Source organism: Antechinus flavipes, chromosome 1 (genome assembly GCF_016432865.1).
Source record: "Antechinus flavipes isolate AdamAnt ecotype Samford, QLD, Australia chromosome 1, AdamAnt_v2, whole genome shotgun sequence".
In the NCBI taxonomy this organism is placed as follows: domain Eukaryota; kingdom Metazoa; phylum Chordata; class Mammalia; order Dasyuromorphia; family Dasyuridae; genus Antechinus; species Antechinus flavipes.
The window spans coordinates 661,793,433-661,811,056 of record NC_067398.1 but is presented as its reverse complement, the minus strand read 5'-3'; the positions used below and the strand labels follow the sequence as shown (position 1 = coordinate 661,811,056).

General features: G+C 40.7%; 1 protein-coding gene and 1 non-coding gene across 2 annotated transcripts; both read right to left on the bottom strand.

Moving 5' to 3' along the window:
* Window positions 1-238: 238 nt before the first annotated feature.
* EEF2 (eukaryotic translation elongation factor 2) lies at window positions 239-9,199 on the bottom strand. The gene is made up of 15 exons (XM_051971939.1): window positions 9,069-9,199; window positions 7,979-8,193; window positions 6,981-7,162; window positions 6,643-6,854; window positions 5,455-5,633; window positions 5,168-5,273; window positions 4,665-4,778; window positions 4,431-4,569; window positions 3,872-4,067; window positions 2,893-3,151; window positions 2,601-2,708; window positions 2,004-2,357; window positions 1,650-1,832; window positions 1,404-1,536; window positions 239-1,026 (listed from the first exon to the last, which is right to left on the bottom strand). Exons 1-15 carry the CDS (start codon window positions 9,069-9,071, stop codon window positions 833-835), a joined length of 2,577 nt encoding a protein of 858 aa, XP_051827899.1. The 5' UTR covers window positions 9,072-9,199; the 3' UTR covers window positions 239-832.
* Window positions 5,046-5,111, bottom strand: LOC127546112 (small nucleolar RNA SNORD37). Its single transcript, XR_007949973.1, has one exon. It is a non-coding gene; the product is annotated as a small nucleolar RNA SNORD37 (small nucleolar RNA).
* Window positions 9,200-17,624: the final 8,425 nt, after the last annotated feature.

Genomic DNA, 17,624 nt, shown 5'->3' with positions numbered 1-17,624 from the left:
GCAATTTAGTAGGTCCTCAAAGGTTCACTAACCAAATGAGCTTATATAGATGGACCAAGATCATTGCCCAATGAGTATTGAAATCCAAAAGCTACAAGAAAACAATTAACTTGGTCCCAAGTTAATGTGCTTAAGTAACTACATGAATACCCAAAAAAATACAAATTAAAAAAAAAAAAATGTTTAATGACACCCAGTTTTTTTTTTAAAGACCACCTGCAATAAATCACTTCAACACTTTTTGATATTCATCACCATATCAAATTTATTATTCCAATGGCACTAATACATCTGTAGATGTTCATGATGACAATTACACTGCACAAAATTTTCTTGCCTTCTAGTTTCTGGCCAACTAGAAAATATCTCCTTAACTTTCCCCTCACCATTCCTGAAGATCCACTACAGGCCATTTACCCGAGCAAAACCTCTTAATGCACTCATTTCCAATTTTGGGGGGCACTATGTTTCCCTTTGAAAAATGAAGAAAAAAAAATGTTTTAGGTACCCATCCCAGCCCACCCCCCTGGCCAAATATACCCTACAAAGAGGATACTTTTTCTACCTCTTTGAAGACTTGAATAAATATGGAAACAAGCAACTCAAGTTGCATCAAGTGGAAATGTTTCAAGTTATGGCACCGAGTGGGCCCCAAATGTGTCATGTGCAACACAGAAACCTATAAGGCTGAATATCAATGTGTTTTGAAAGTCTCAAGTTGCTATGAACTGATTAAGTATATGCAAAGAGATGTCACTGCAGTTTTAACAATTTGCTGCATTGGTGTTATGCTAGGAGTCCAACAGGAGATTGAACTGATGTTGGAGAGCTTTTACAACTTGTCCAGGAAGTTATCCAGGGCCGGGATACCCTCCTTCAGCCCTTTGCGTTTGCGGGTCTCTGCCACAACCTGGCAAGGGCGGCTAGTGTTGTCAAAGGGGTCTCCAGGCAGGATCTGCCAATGGTCAAATACACACTGAGGAAATGCTTGGCCACCTGTATTAGACCTCAAGTCAGCTGTGAAGCCTAAAAGAGAAGGGGAAGGATGAGAAAGGCAAAGTTTATTAAAGCAAAACTTGAATATTAACTCAAACAGAAAAATGACCAATCTACAACATATAAATCTGTGTCCCCCACAAAAAAAGTTCTCAAAGTGAATTTTCATTACAATGATTATATAATTTGTAAACTAATACATATTTTCTATAATCATTAAAACCCATCTGATCTTTGCAATCACCAAGTAGGGGAAGGGCTTATCTTTCATTTTCAGAAGTGAGAAAAATGTAATCCAGGCTAAGTCAGTAAATTAGTGACAGAACTAAGGCTCCTAACACAAATTTCCCAAATTAAGTTGTCATGAATACTAGTATGCCCAATTTACAACAGAACTTGGTACTTACCAAAAGATTCATTGACAGGCAGATAGGCTTTCACAACAAACATGGGGGTGCCAGCAACCTGGGACTCCTCAAACACATGCCCTCGCTTCCTGTTCAGGACACCATAAATGCCCCCAACCACTTGTTCTGGACACTAAATAAAATTTTGAAAAAGTTAACTTAGAGACAGTGTGGTAAAGATGGAAGTCAGACTTAAGATAGCTTTTTTGCTTCCCAAGGTCTCACATACATTAGTACATATTTTACCTGAATCTCCACAAGATAGATGGGTTCCATAAGACGGGGCTGAGCAGTCAACACACAGGCATACAGGCAGCGCCTGGCTGTGGGGATGATTTGGCCACCACCACGGTGAATGGCATCAGCATGCAAGGTCACATCGTGCACATCAAAACGGACTGCCCGCATGTTCTCTTCACATAGCGCTCCCTACAAGGGAAAAAAAATAAACCATGGATCTTCCATATTTCTTCCAAATTTATCTGCTTTAGAAACTCAGCCACTTCAAAGTGCCATTGAAACTTGAAACTATAAAACTATAAAAACTATTAAAAAACTATAAAGATAAATAACCAATTTTTATTTTTTAAGTCTACCTACCTCCTTGGTAGCCCACTGGAATCCAGCTACCACACTATCCTTGATCTCATTAAGGTACTGTACTCCCTTGGTGATATCTGTGAGAACATTGGGCCCAGTTCCATCAGGGCCAAAGCACCAGATCTTCCGGGCCTCAGTTACATCCCACTCATATTTCTCAGCCAGGTAACGAGCCCTTTGCTTGAGCTCCTGACGGGCAGAAACTTCGCCCTTGTCAATATCTTCAGCCAGGCCATCAGGGAAGGGTCTAGCCTTCATGTACAGCCTGTTGTGCTTATTGGGGGATTTGGAAAGGCAGAGAACATTTGATTCCTCACTGACTGTCTCACGGTAAGAGACAACAGGGTCCGATTTCTGCACAGGAAAAAAATTATGGATTAAGTTAAAAAGAGGCAAATTTATCTAACATTTAAAAAAAAGTACAGGGCACCCAAAAATGTAACAAATATTTTCCATACACAAGAGTTTAAAGAGACCATTTAAAGTAACCATTGGTTCCCATTTCTGTCAAATTCTTTTGGGCCACTACAAACAGAAGTTGCACTTTACACACCTTGCTCTCCTACTTTATGACTAAATAAAACTTGGGGGGTTTACCTTGATGGGAATGCATGCATGATCTTCTTCAAGATCTTTCAGGCAAATCTCCAGATGCAACTCGCCTGCACCAGCAATAATGTGCTCTCCAGATTCTTCAATGATACACTGAAAAAAGAAAGATCCAATATAACAAGGAATGTATTTTAGCACAAATGTCTTATTATCTTAAAATAAGAAAGATGTAGCATATTCCTCTTGAACTTGTCTTCAAGTAATTCAGATAAGCTACAAGATCTCAATCAAGCAGAGAAAACCAGTGAAATTTCCCTTTGATTTCAAAACAACTTACCTGGACCATAGGATCAGACTTGGCCAGACGCTTCAGTCCTTCCACTAGTTTGGGCAGGTCGGCTGGGTTCTTGGCTTCAACAGCTACTCTCACCACAGGGCTTACACTAAACTTCATTACTCTCATGTTGTGGGCATGCTCAAAGGTAGTAATGGTGCCTGTCTTCACAAGGAACTGATCCACACCAACTAGACCAACAATGTTACCACAAGGCACATCTTCAATTGGTTCAACATAACGGCCCATCATCAGAATTGTCCTGAGAAAAAATTATCAAGAATTAGTAACATAACAAGATCTACCAAGGTCATTTCTAGTAGTAAATCTTAATCTACTCTAAAAAGGGGCTGGCTTGGCTGGTTTAAGAATAGATTTTCACATTTTAAATTTTATTGTATTTTAAAAAAAATAAAAGCAAAAGGCAAGATTTTGCCAGCCCCTATCTAGAATTTTCAACTACTATGGCAAATGAAATTGTGGAGATTCTCATCTAAGGAACAGGGCAAAGATAAAGGGAAACACCTACAGCTCATAGGTCCAGCTTGCTTGACTGGATATCTGAGTAGTTCATGAAAGCCAAGGTGAGTTATTCTATTTTATGCTGGTCTCTGGCAGCCAATATTTGGCTACAAATCTAAAGTGAATTTAGAATAAAGTCACAAGGATGTTTTTGCATCTCTTAACAGTTTAAGATCCAAGTCAAAGCAGAATTTAACAAATGTATTCTTCATGGGGGGAAAACATGCTCTTGGTGTATAAAGCAATACAACTCTAAGGAGCCAGGGCAAACTAGCTCCAATCCTAGCTTTTGTTTCACCACTAACCAGCTAAAACTTCATTAACTGTATTAAGATAAATATTTGGGACCAGCCTAACTAATGTATGACACATCAAAAAAATCTCGATTCAGGTTACTAGAACAATTTCAAACACTTCTATTTCTTACTCCTCAAGAGTAAAGCAGGGATAAATTTCTAACCTCTGAATTGGCTTCAGGTAGAGATCTTCCTTCTTTCCAGGGGTATAATTGGGTCCCATGATTCTGACCTTTAGGCCAGTGGAAACCAGACCAGAAAATACACGGCCAAAAGCATAGAATCTGCCTTTGTCTGAGGTTGGCACCATTTTAGAGATGTACATCATCAAAGGACCTTTGGGGTCACAGCTTTTAATACCTGAGAAGAAAAGTAATGAAAATAATAAACTTAACTGACTTCACACAAAGTTGTCAAACTTACAAACTTCCTAGTGATGAATTTGGGAAAATTTAATCAGTAATTTTGGCTGTTATTCAGCAGTTGATCTTGCTTAGTTAGCATTTTTTAAAAGTTACATGCCAAGTCATTTAAAGTAATAGTACAGGTTGATATTTAGTTGGTCCAGCAAAATGAAACAAGTCACTCAGGAAGTTAATAGAATGATCAATCTAGCTGGGTTGACCTTTGTTGGAACAAGAACTGTTGTCTTAGAGTACCTAAGAACTAACCTAAGAAAGAGTTCTATACCTGTGCCTAGGTTAAAAAAAAAAAAAACCATACCCATAGCAGCCTCATCATCAGGGGGACCCTCATATAACAGTTCACAGCGGTATTTCTGAGCAGTTACAGGGGAAGGCAGGTGGATGGTTATCATCTGGAGAAGTGCATCTCCAGCAGGCAGCCAACGTCTCATCACAGCCTTAGCAAGACCACAAAAAAAAAAAAAGTTGCAATTTAAACCACAGAAATTTCTAAATTCTGGGTTCAAAGTTGTAATAAATTCATCCCCTTCACCTTCAAAAGTGGTTTTCCCTCTTTGTCTTTGTCCTCGCTGTCCAATTTGATGTCAAGTTTTTCAATCAGTTTTGCAGTCTCCTCCTTCTTAAAGGTCATAATTGCATCAAATACCTAAGGCAAAAGAAACAGCTCACTTTAAGTAAAAGAAAATTTACTAGTTCAAAATTTAGTTCAAGATCCAGAGACATTCTAGAAGATATATCAGTAATACATTTGGACAAAAATATTGATTATAAAGCAGCAAAATCAAAATGTTTTACTACTTCCAGATATGCAAAGAATTATTTCCTTAAATTTCTCAGGATAATTTATTTTCCAAAGGAAAAAATTCAAGGAGTGACTGTACTACAGAAATCATTGACAAATTATGATTATGTGTCTCAGAGGTTAGATTTCTTCATTAGACATCAGGTCAAAGTGAAGAAATATTCGATCATCATGAACACCTAAGAGTCAAGTCAAATATTTGAGAATAAATCAGCATTCATTATGTCTTTTACCTTGAAGATTGGATCTAAGATGAGTTGGCAGAAGGTTCTAGGCAACTTCTTTCCATCAGGGCTGGTAGCAGACTTGCTGAATTTCCCATTGGCAGGATCAAAATACCTAGATGGAAAGAATAAAACAAATCCTCCTGACAAAGGGACACTAAATAGGAAAATAAAATTACTAAATATAAAAAGTTTTCCTGTGCTTAAAAATATTACTTATGTGATTGCAAAACTGATCAATTGCAGGCTATTTCTAAATTACTGACATAAACTTTAATATTTCTAAGCCCACTCACCGGTCACCCCATAATTTTTTCATCATGTCTTCTACTTTCTTGGCCCGTTCAGCGGGTCCCAGCTGACCTTCACCCTTGGCAGCAAATTTTGCTACATACATCTCTGCAAACTGCTTTAGAGTAAAGGCCCAACCATGAAGCCCAGAGCCAAATCCAACAGTACCAAGGACTGGATCAATCTGAAATGTTAAAGTAGATCAGAATGTTATCTCAGGGTTTGTGGTCCAAAGAACTCAAAATACATACAATTTATCAATCTAAACTCAAATCCCAGTATGTGCACACTCCCTTAAAAGTACTGTTCAAAAATGTCTCAAATGACAATTCTTAAGGCAAGATTTATTCACAAATTTAGATGCCTAGCCTTGGTTAACTTTAATATTAACAGTTTATTTCTAAACAACGTGATATATGCATTACAAACAACACTCTAATATAATCAATGCAGCAAACTTACAAAATTACTTTTTGAGCTTCATAATCCCCAAATTACTAGAATACGACAATCAAAATTGTTTCTAAAGGAATTCATGGTCAAAAAAAAAAAAAAAAAAAAAAAAAAGACTCCCATTTGACTGTAGTATTGTAAACATATATATGCCCAAGGAACTTATCTTGTAAATCATTCATGTTACCATTCTAGAAAGGAATATATATACCCAAACTATTAAAGGCAAATCATACTGGAGGCAAGGGGCACAGTCCATATTTCCAAAGCTACAAAGATAGTGTTGTTAATTTGAAAAAGAATTTTTGTAATACCTAGCACTTCTCTACAAAGAGCATGCTACTCACTTCCCTTATGTTCCTCCACTCCCCATATGCTGCCACAGGTGAAATGGTATCACAGAAACCCCAATTTATCTTGTAGTGCCTTAAATGTTTATACCACATCCCACAAATAACGAATTCATGATTATTAACCCTCCACTAAATAAATTGGACAAACTACTCCCATGCAATACAGTTGAAAACATAGGCTTAAAAATTAATTTAGCAACTAAATTTTCAGGTATAATAGTTTGGGATTTATGAGACGACAATAGTGATCGATTTTAAAATCTTTTTAACAAATCCTAGAGTACTAGGGTCACCTAGAAATGAGTCAATCCTGAGAATTTATCTTTCAAGTTAATCACCCTCAAATGACTGGCCTGACCATCTGGGAAATCTGTTCCTCAGACTCACCATGATGTTTCCCATTGGGCCACTCTCACCCTCTCCATAGGTGGAAATGATAACGTTCACGTTCTCTACAATTCGTTGAAATGTCTGATACAGTTCCTCTGGCTCCAGCTGCAGCTCAAGTAGGGCTCGGTCCATCTTGTTCATCATCAGGACAGGCTTGATTCTCTCAGCAATAGCCTGGCGAAGTACAGTCTCAGTCTGAACACACACACCTGAAGAAAGGAAGTGCTTTTAAGTCAACCAGCCCGACAGATGGCTTCCCAGGCCCAAGCAATCTTCAATGGAAAAGTACCCTTTTTCTACTCAGCTGCTCCTATTGAGTTGAAAAGCAAGCTTACCAGATACACAGTCAACTACAACCAAGGCACCATCAGTAACACGGAGTGCAGCTGTTACTTCTGAAGAGAAGTCAACGTGCCCAGGTGAGTCAATGAGGTTGATGAGGAAACCAGAACCATCTTTGCTCTGCTTGATGAAGTTCAAATCATTTTCTGACAGCTCGTAGAAGAGAGAGATGGCACTGGAGAAGAAAACACAAATTGAGAAATTCAATTGTATGCAATCATGTGTTAAGAGACCATCACAAACTTAATTTCAGAAATATTTTACAGTTTAGCCAAACACATTTATCCCTTTAAGTGGAATATAAGTTTCAAATGTTATCATTTATCTTTAAGGTTCTTCACATTCACAAGTCAAAATTCTGACATGGAATGATATTAAACTGCCAGGTCACTGGCCAAAAGAATACTTTAATACTTAAATTTTTTGTTTCTACTATCATAAATAAATATTTAATACTTTTAACATAAGAAAAATACTGCCACTAAGCCAAAAAGGTGCCACTAAGCCCTAGTTTTTTTCAGAAACTTGAATGATGCCTTTCCCTTTTCTCCTCCCCCTTCTGATGACAAACGAGTTAGTCACCTATATGTTTTACTCTCCATTAGGTTAAGTATTATCCTTTTGTGGAGAAAGTTTTCCAACTTCTTGGTCTCAGAATTGTTTCATACTTTTAAAAAAAATTGACAATCTCTAAAGCCCTTTTGTTTGAGGATTGCATTTAGTGTATCCTCAGAGCCCCTTAACAAGTCTTCCCCCCTTTAGAGAATCATCCTTTAATGGATAAGGTCCCAACCAAAACAAAGTTTTGAACAATCTTGTCTAATAAACTCAAAACCCCAATATCAAAGTCATACTTGACTTAGAGGCTGAGTTGATAGTAAAGGGGGAATAGTGATGATAGAAGACGTCACATCAAAAGGTGGAGCAAAGGCAGGCCCATGAATCCCCAGGTCTGACTTCCCGGCCCCTCTGTGGACCACAGGAGCCTTACGTTGACTTAATAGTGATGCACCGTTCCTGTTCATCTTTTCTCGTGTCGGTGAACCGGGTCTCACCAGCACGGGCTGAAGCGATGATGCCCGCTTTGCAAACCAGGGAATCCGTCAGGGTTGACTTGCCGTGATCCACGTGCGCTATTACGGACATGTTTCGGATGTTGGCCTTTTTGTCCATGATGGCCCGGATCTGGTCTACTGTGAAGTTCACCTAGAAGCCGAGCAAAGGCGGGTCAAGGGAGGGAGGGCTCGGCTCACTGAAGTCCACGCCGCGAGCACGGGACACGTCATCGGCTGCGGGGCCCCAGCAGACGCGGGCCTGACGCTTTCCTCCCGGCCGCGCCAGGCGCCGCCAGCGCTCGTTCTCCCTCGCCCCCTAGCTCCGGCGCAGGGCTCACCCACACACCAAGGCTGCCCCCGCTTTCTCGCAAATGGACACATCTTTCTCTTTACCGACATCCAAGGTCATCCGAAGGCCCGGGCGGAGGCAGCTGCCCCGCGTCCCGCACCCCGCAAAAAGCCCCGGGGGTTAGTGTGTCCTCCCGTCCTCCCTTCTAGGGCTCTGCGCCCCGCGGGGCGCGGCCCCAATGCAGTACCACCCGCGACCAGTGCGGACCGGGGGACCCGGGACCGAGGCCTCCTTTCTTACTCCCCCCTCCCGTGACTCCTTCCTTCTCTCTTCCTACCCCCCCCATTCCCTCCCCCCGCTCTCGCTGCCACATCACCCGGCTCCAATCCAACCGCACTCCCCCTGGAAGCGCCCGCCCAAGCCAAGGGGACCGAGCCCTAGGTATGGGTTAAGAAGGGGTGGGGAGGGGACCGCGGGGTAGGGGCTCCGCGCGCCCCCGCGCAAGGCCCAGGAGAGGAGGCTGGGCGGGGGCGCGCGCCCGGAACCGCCGGCTGCCGCATCTCCCCGAAATGGCGGCAGAGGAGGTAGCAGCCGCGGCCTCCCCCTTTTCTCCCCCATCTCCCTTCCTCTGGCTCCCCCAGCCCGCTTCGCCATTTCTTTCGGCCCAGGAGCGGGTCCCCTCGCCCCGCACGGATCCCAGCGCAGCCTCGATCCCAGAAGCGGGCGGCGGCCCTCACCATGGTGGCGGATGGCGGTGGATTCTCCGGCTCGCGATCCGACTGGGGTGAGTCGCGCCGAGAATGGCGGCGGCGACGACGGAAGAGGACGCTGACGTCAACGCTCCGTACTTTTATAGCCCGACGCCGGTTGCAAGGTCAGCTGACTCTTGCGAGGGAGGCGGGAAGAAACGACGTAATGCACATGCGCCAGAGGTCCCTTTAACCCTTAAGGTGCTATCGCTGTTGCAATAGTATCTATTTAAATAAGCAGTCTAGTTAATAAGCTTGGAGGATCAAATACCCGGTTCCTTATCACACAGTAATATAGAAGATTAAAGTTTACACAGGTTTTTTCCCCTTTCAGCTTCATTGTGGGGAAAGTATTATGCCTACCTTACAGATGAGATAACTGAACATCACCTAGCACTCCCATTTTCGAGGCCTGTTGGATATAATTGCAAGCTGTCAGTATCAAAGAATTTTAATACATAAAGCAAAACTTTGCACCAAAGTCTTCAGTGTGCTATGGGGTGAGCCTAGAGCTCACCAAAGGGGAGGGGAGGGAGGGAGTAAGGAAAATGAGTATTTATAAAATGCCAAGCACTGTTATGTACTTTACCAAATATTATCCATTATGTAACAAAACCAAACTAAGTCGAGAGGGCAGGAATATGTTCTTTTGCATTTCAGAGGTTCTCAAAGTAATTGGGAACTCATCCGGGAAAGGCCTTGGGGGAGGTAGAAAGAAGGGGAAGCAAGGGTTGGTTCTCCAGGCATCTTCAAGGGGAGTCTTGACTATAAGGACCATAAATCATTATAAGGGTGGGAGAGGGAAGGGATGACTAGACTAGCAAAGGATCGGAAATCAGGAATGACTGTCTGGTGCCTGATCAGGGCACAAGAATCAGAAAGAGAACAGACCTTTCTCCCCCCAAGTACCTATTTCCCTCCTTGTCAATGACAGGAGAATCCCTTGGGTGGAAAGGTAAAAAAAGAATAATTTGTTATTCAAAAGGGTCCTAGAAGGTCCTTTCATAATTTAATATTGTTTCCCCTCTATGGAAATGGAAATCACCTCCAGTGATTAGTTTTTTTCAGCCACATCAGTCCTAGAAGACCTATACAAAGACACGGAAGGTTTGTGAATGTTAGCTAAGAGGACAAAATAAAAAAAGAATTATCTAATCTATGATTGACAAATTAGCTAATTTACCCTCCCATTTTATAGAATGGGGAAACAGAGGGAAGTGAATTTGTGAAGGTCACAAGCACAGTAGAAGAATCAAGTCTATAGCCAGATGTCTTGACAACCAGAAAACCAATTTTTATCCGTCTTCTTCTCTACACAGGCAGCACAGCACAGTGGATAGACAGCTGACCTCAGAGCCAGTAAGGAGGATTCAAATACCACCTGCAAGTCACTTAATCTGTCTAGATAGAGCAGCACCTATAGACTGGACTAAAAGTTGCTTCAAAGGTACTAACTTAGTAGGGAAAGCCCCTTCCCTAGGAGTTTCCTATTCCAATGAAATCACAGGTATAATCCTTATTTTTATCTATATAAGGCTTAATCTATTCTGTTGCCAGAGTAGTGAAAAATACAATAATGAACATCCAGTAAAACATTTTGCTCAAAAGAAGCTCAGTACTCATCACTGTCGACATCTCCTCAAGAGGCAGACTAAATCATTCATGCCTTCCATCTTATGTGATTCTCCTCCACAAACATTTTCATATGCCTAAAATAGCAGAGGTAGTTTCACATGATTTTTACTTGTATAACCTATATATTAGATTGCTTGCTGTTTTGGGAAGGGAAAGGGAATTCAAAATCTTATAAAAATGATTATTGAAAATTATTTTTACATGGAAGAGGAAAAAATAAAATACTATTAAGGAAAAAAAGAATTCGTGGTAATTGTAGAAGTTATTTCTAAGAATTGATTGAATCATGAATGATGAGCTTTATATACCACATATCTCTATATCTAGATGTATGTGGGAGTGCTGACCTCTGAAACTATCTTAATAAGCCTGCTCAGCTCAGCTGCTATGACCATATAAACATTATAAGATTTCAAAGCTGGAAAGGACCAGAGAAGGCCAGGCACTATATATATATATATATGATAAGGAATCTCCTCTATAAATTCCCTAACAAGTGGTCATTATAAGAAAGTCCTTCCTCATAGCTAGCCTACATCTGTTCTACAGCTTTTAATCTGAGTATCACAGAAAAAAAACTCTCCACTAAAATTCCCCCTTAAAGAAACTTCCAAGTTTCCCAAAATGAGCTGGTGCCTCTCAGGCAATGGAAGGTGGATTCCCCAACCCAGAAGGCATCAGGAATACATGGATCTGTATGCAAAATTCAATGTACTAATATTGTTTAGTGTGGCACACCAGACTATACTAGGCACCAAGAAAAATGCAAGGCTTAGATACGATATAGTGTCCCCATTGGGCTTGTCTCTCCATTCAATAGTTAATAAATATTTATTAAGCACCTACTTTGTTCCAGGCACTGTACTAAGCTAAGTGCTAGAGATACAAATTTTTTAAAAAGATAATAGCTGTATACAAACACTAGTGACTATAAAATATTATATGATGTATTCCTTAGAGCCAAGTTTTATGGAAGGTCCAAGGTGAGTACTTACTCTCTTGCCCTCTAATTCTTCTTTGTTGTTGTGTTCGTTCAGTAGTGTCCAACTTTTTAAGACCCTTACAGAAATAAATAATGATATAAGCTTGAAGCAAACCATACACCATACCCTTCACCCTGTCTTTGGGAGATGCTATTTCCATTATCTCAGAGAAAAACCAGACTTCCTGCCTAAGATTTAAAGAAACATCAAAATACAGAGACTGAGAATGTTTAGGAAGAAAAAAGAATAAATAAGGGAAACTAACTGTATTTCAGGACCCTATCAATCCCTAAGCATTCATTAAGAGACTGCTATGCCCCTACCACTGTTAGGCATCTGGATATAAGAATACAAAAATGAGAACATTCTGATCCTAAAGGAGCTGACATTCTACTAGAAAGAAGAAGATGACTGTCTCTGTCCCCAAAGGGTAGAACCAAGTAGAATTGGGAAGCAGATTTTAGCTCTATATTAAAAAACAATAACAAAATCCTTCCTAAAAATTAGAACCAAACAAAGAAACGCTTCAGGGAAAGCCAACAGTATTAAGTTCATATTATGAGCCAAACACTGGGACCACAAAAAGAGGCAAAAGATAAGTTCCTTGAGGAGCTTAGAATCTAATCAAAGAGATAACAAGTAGATATATAAAAAACAAGGTACATAAAGAATAGGAAACAAAAGAAGGCACTGGAATTAAGGACTGGAAAGGCTACTTATTGTGGCTAGGAATGGAAGGAAGTAGAGAAACATAAGATGGACATGAAGAGTAAGAAAATTATGAAAATGGGAGACAGCCAAGAACATGCCCGTAGTGCAATGTCTTGTTTGAGGAACAATTTATATGTTGAAGGGAGTAAGAAAAGATAGGAAGGGCTAGGTTAGGAAGGGCTTTGAATGCCTCTGACATTCATATAATTGGGTCTAGAAATGATTTAGAGCCACTGGAGTTTAGGGGGGAAGAGGAAGTTAAAAAGAAAAAAGGAAGTAGTGTGGATTGAACTTTAGGAAAAGCATTTTTTATGTATGAATGAAAGATAGAAAGAAACTTGAGGCAAGCAGACCTACCAGAGGGGCTACTTTGAAAGTTGGGCCAAGAGGGATTGAAGGCCTTCAGGAAAGGTATGAGAGTGTCAGAGGAGAGATGCATGGGAGATGTTGCAGAGGTGAAATCAAGAAGCTTTGGCAAAAAGACACAGGTCCTTATGTGTCTAGCATCCTAGGGGAAGGAAAGCTGGTCTTGGAGTCAGAGATGTGGATTCAGAGTTCCCCCCACATAGTGTGTCCATGTTAATTGAGTAAGCCTACAAGTTAATTGAATACTGAAAAGGTTAGATTAAGGCACAGTTCCTGCCAAGGGTTGAAGTGGTTAGAGCACGGGGCTTGGATCTTCCGGAGCTAAAATCTGTCCTCAGACGCTACCTCTGAGACCCTGGGCAAGTCACTTCACCCTGTAGGCCTCAGTTTCATCATCTGAAAAGTGAGCTGGAGAAGGCAAACCACCTCTGCCTTCCGAGAAACCCCCAAATGGGGTCGCCTAGAGCAGCACACTACTGAACCACAGCAAAGCTGCTGTCAGCCAGCTCACAGCGCAGAGCCTCTAATGGAGTAGTTTCCTCTCTGAAATGTAGGGTGCAAAGGCCAGGGCGGGCGGGGATGGGGCGAGGTCAGCTTCTCCCCGGCGTTCTTAGAACCAGGGGTCTGGGTTCCAGCTGCAAGCCCAGATGTCTATCAATCCTGAAATAATCGGGGATCCAGATCACCTCACCACCACTCCACCCCACCCCCCGGCACCTGGCTCTCAGGCCTACGGCTTTTCCGCGTCTATTCGGAGAAGGGGCCATAGGTCGGTCGGGAAATTAGCCGCCCTTGACCTGGAAAGGGGGAGGGGAGGAGGGGGCGGCCGGCGAGGAGAGAAGCGCAAAGCCTCTGCAGGGAGCCTCAGGTGCGCGTGCGCCCAATGCTGCGGAGCCGGAGGGCGCCCGGGACGACCCCTATCGACGAGCCTGGTGCACTTCACTCGCCCGCCTTGGCACTCGCACGCCACCTTTGCCTGCGCGCTCCTAGGTCCCGCACCGAGGTCGGGGGTGGGGGGAGCCCCGTGCTGCAGAGGGGAGCCCTGGCAGTAAAAACAGCCGACACTTCTCTAGGGCATCCGGGTTTGCAAAGCAAGTCTTTTCTCTTGAGACCCCGCCTTCCCCTTCCCCCACCCCGGCAGGGAGGATCAGAGAAGACCCAGAGTCTGGTCCAACCTGCTCAGTAAACTGAGGTCCAGTTGTCCTCAAGACCTTTGACTTCAGAGTCAGCGCGCCTTGAATTGTGAAAGCCTGGCTACCAGAAGCTCATTTCACAGTTGGGGAAACTACGGTACAGTGGACTTGTCCACAGACCCGCAGAGGAAAGGTCAGATGGCTGCTCCAAGGCCAGCTACTTGACCGTCCTGACCTCATTTAAAATAAATAAATATATAAAAGCAATCAGAATGCAGAGAAGGTGGAGTGTGGCCTAGGAATGATTCGGAAGGGATCTTTGAGGGGGCCTAGTACAACCGGTATCTGATCCAGCTCCCCAAGCAAAATCCTCAGCAAGGGCCTTATACTCCGGTGTATTACGGAACTTTAGAAATATATTTTTTAAAAGATCATCCTGTAGTTTTACTTTTTGAAAACTCTTAAGTTGGAGTATGGTGGACCTCTGTCCTGGAATTTAAGCTTCCGAAAGGCAAGCACTGTTTCTTTTTCTTTTTCTTCTTTTGATCTTTGTAGTGAACAAATCATAGCCTAATACTTTACACGTAGCAGATGCTTAATTTGTTTCTTGAATAGAATAAATGGTTATTTTTCAAAAATATTAATATTAAAATATAATTAACATTTTTATCAACTTCAAATTATACACACACACACACACACACACACACACACATATATATATATATATATATATACACTTTACACAAAGCCACCTATACCACAAAATAAAAAGAGGGAGGAGCAGTTTTTTAAAACTAACCCACACAACAGTCAATATGTAATATTCATGCCCATCTCTTCAAAGAAAGGAAAGAAATGTTTTCTCTCTTTTCTTTGGAGATCAAGTTTCATTATTAAAATTATACATTTCAGTTTTGTTGTTATAGTCATTGTGAATACTGTATTCTTCATTCCGTTTATTTAACATCAGTTCCTATAAGTCCTCCTGTGTTTCTCAGTATGCATTTGATAAGCTCTGATCAAGAGACTGAATAGCCTGTGTATATTCCAATTTAATATTACTAGCTAAATAAATCATGTTTGTCAGTAAATAAGCGTCTTATTTTACGCCAGGCATTGTGCTAAGGGGATACTCAGAAAATCTCAAAATAGTCCCTGCCCAAAAGAAGCTTACATTGTGGTGACAGAGGCAGTCTATGCATATAGAGGTATATGTCCCCACAATAAATATCAAACTAGACAGGAGGGGGAAACACTGGGAAGCGAGAAAGCCCTCCTCCAGAAGATGGCGCTGGAGCTGAGTCCTGAAGAAAGCCAAGAATTCTTCATGGCCAGGGTGAGAAGAGAGAGTGCTCTAGGCCCAGGGAACAGCCTGTGGAAAGGGCTGGAGAAGGAGATGGAGCAACCAGCAAGCAAACCAATGTAGTTGGACCATCCCACGTGTGGAGGGAAACGATGAGCAAGGTGACTGGTAAAAAGGGAAAGTCCAGACTGTGAAGAGCTTGACATGTCCAAGGGAGGGGTTCATGTTTAATTCCGGGCATAATAGGAGCCACTGGAGGGTATTGAGTAGCAAAGTGATGGTTCGATCTACAATTTAGGAAAACCATTTATTCATCTGAGGAAGGATGAAGAAATAAGGAGAGACGGGAGATAGGGAGACCTAGCAAGAATCTAGGCGAGAGGTGATAAAATCCTCTACTAAGGTTGCACCTGGATGTGTGAGCAAGAACAAGAGATCAAGGCAATCCCAATAAACTGAGTAGAAAATGCCATCTGCATCTCGAAAATAAACTATGGAGATGGATGAATGGATGAATGTAAATCACCACATGCTATATTTACTTTTTTTCTGGTTTCTTTTTTTTTTTTTTTTTTCCATTCCTGTGGTTTTTCCCTTTTGTTCTGATTTTTCTCTCTCAACATGATTCATAAAGAAATATGTATTTAAAATGTTTTTTTAAAAGAGAAATATATTCAAAGGGTTTTATAAGAATAGAAATAAACTTTCCAGATATGAAAAAAATTTTAAAAGAAAGAACAAGAGAAATTATGGACACAGAGGTGACAAGACTTAGTGATTGGTTGTATATATGGGGAGAGAGTGAGGAATCAAAAGATTGCACCAAAGTAGTGAACTTAAGTGAATGCATAATGATGCTCTCTGCAGTAATGGGGAAGTTTGGAAGAAGGGAGAGTTTGGAATAAAATATAATGAGTTCTATTTTGGGGTATGATAAGTTTGAGGTGCCTGGAAAGCACATGATTCAAAATGTCTAATAAGCAGTTTGTGATTTGGGACTGAAGCTGAGGAGAGAGACTATGGATGGATTTATGAAGCTGTGAGTCATCAGATTAGAGATAATAATTGAACTAGTGGGAGCTGATGAAATCTTTGAGCAAGATAATATAATGAGAAAAGAAAAGAGGGCCCAGGAGAGAGCTTTAGGGAATAATCTCAGCTAATAGGGTTGACATGGATGAAGATCCAGCAAAGTAGACTAAAGAGGCAACTTGAGACTTGGGTCCAAGTTACTCCACTAAACAACCTTTCAGGATTTTATTATTGTAGTTATTAAATTAACAAATAACAAATATAACCATTTCAATAGATAAAAAGTAAGATGATTGTATATAAAACTAAACTAATATAAACTATATTAGATTTAATATAGTAACAAAACTGCCATGCTTGTCTATATCCATTTCTGAACTTCCTTCTGGTTTGTGTGTGTGTGTGTGTGTGTGTGTGTGTGTGTGCATTTTTCATTATTTTATTGGTACTCTTTTTCTTTTGGTATCTCTGTCACTACTCAGCAACTCTTCCCCAGCACAGTCCTCACTCTTAAGTGGAACTGCTTCCTTATAACAAATAAGTCCATCCAGTCAAATGAAACATATCCACTCATTGGCCATGTCTGAAAACGTCCTTCTAACTCTGTGCCTCTGACATTCCTTATCTCTTTGATGTGAGATTAGTCAAGGCATTAATCCTTAATTTTTTCATAATTATTTTCCTTTACATCATTTTTTTCTTGGAGTAGCCATTTCTTCTGGCTTTGATAAAGGCCTCTCTGGCCCTATGATGAAGACTTGCTTCTAGCACTGCTGTTGTCTTCTGACTTTTATCTTGGGTGCTTGTAATTTCATTTATACCATATTTACAATTAATAATTGATTGTTGTTTACTGTTTCACAACCAATCTGACACCTGAATATAGAATATTTTTATACTTTCAGGTAATTAATATGGTTCATTACACTGACAGCTTTCCTAATATTGAACCAATCCTGCATTTCAGGAATAAATCCCACCTGTTCATAGTATATTTGTCCTAGTGACTATGGGGACTGAATGTAGACCATAACATAGTATTTTCACTTTTTTGTTTTCTTTCTTTCTCATTTTTTTCCTTTTTGATAAGATTTTTCTTGTGCAGCATGATAAATTCCACATTTATCATGTGGAATATGTGTAGAATAATTATACTTGTTTAACAGATATTTGATGACTTGCTGTCTAGAGGATAAGGAAAGGGAGGGAAAAAATTGGGAACACAAGGTTTTACAAGGGTGAATGTTGAAAACTATCTTTGTATGTATTTTGAAAATGAAAAGCTATTAAAATTATGATTATATTATTATATATATTATGTATATATATAATAGATATTAAAGTAAATAAAATCATTTTAAAATTAAATAATAAATAG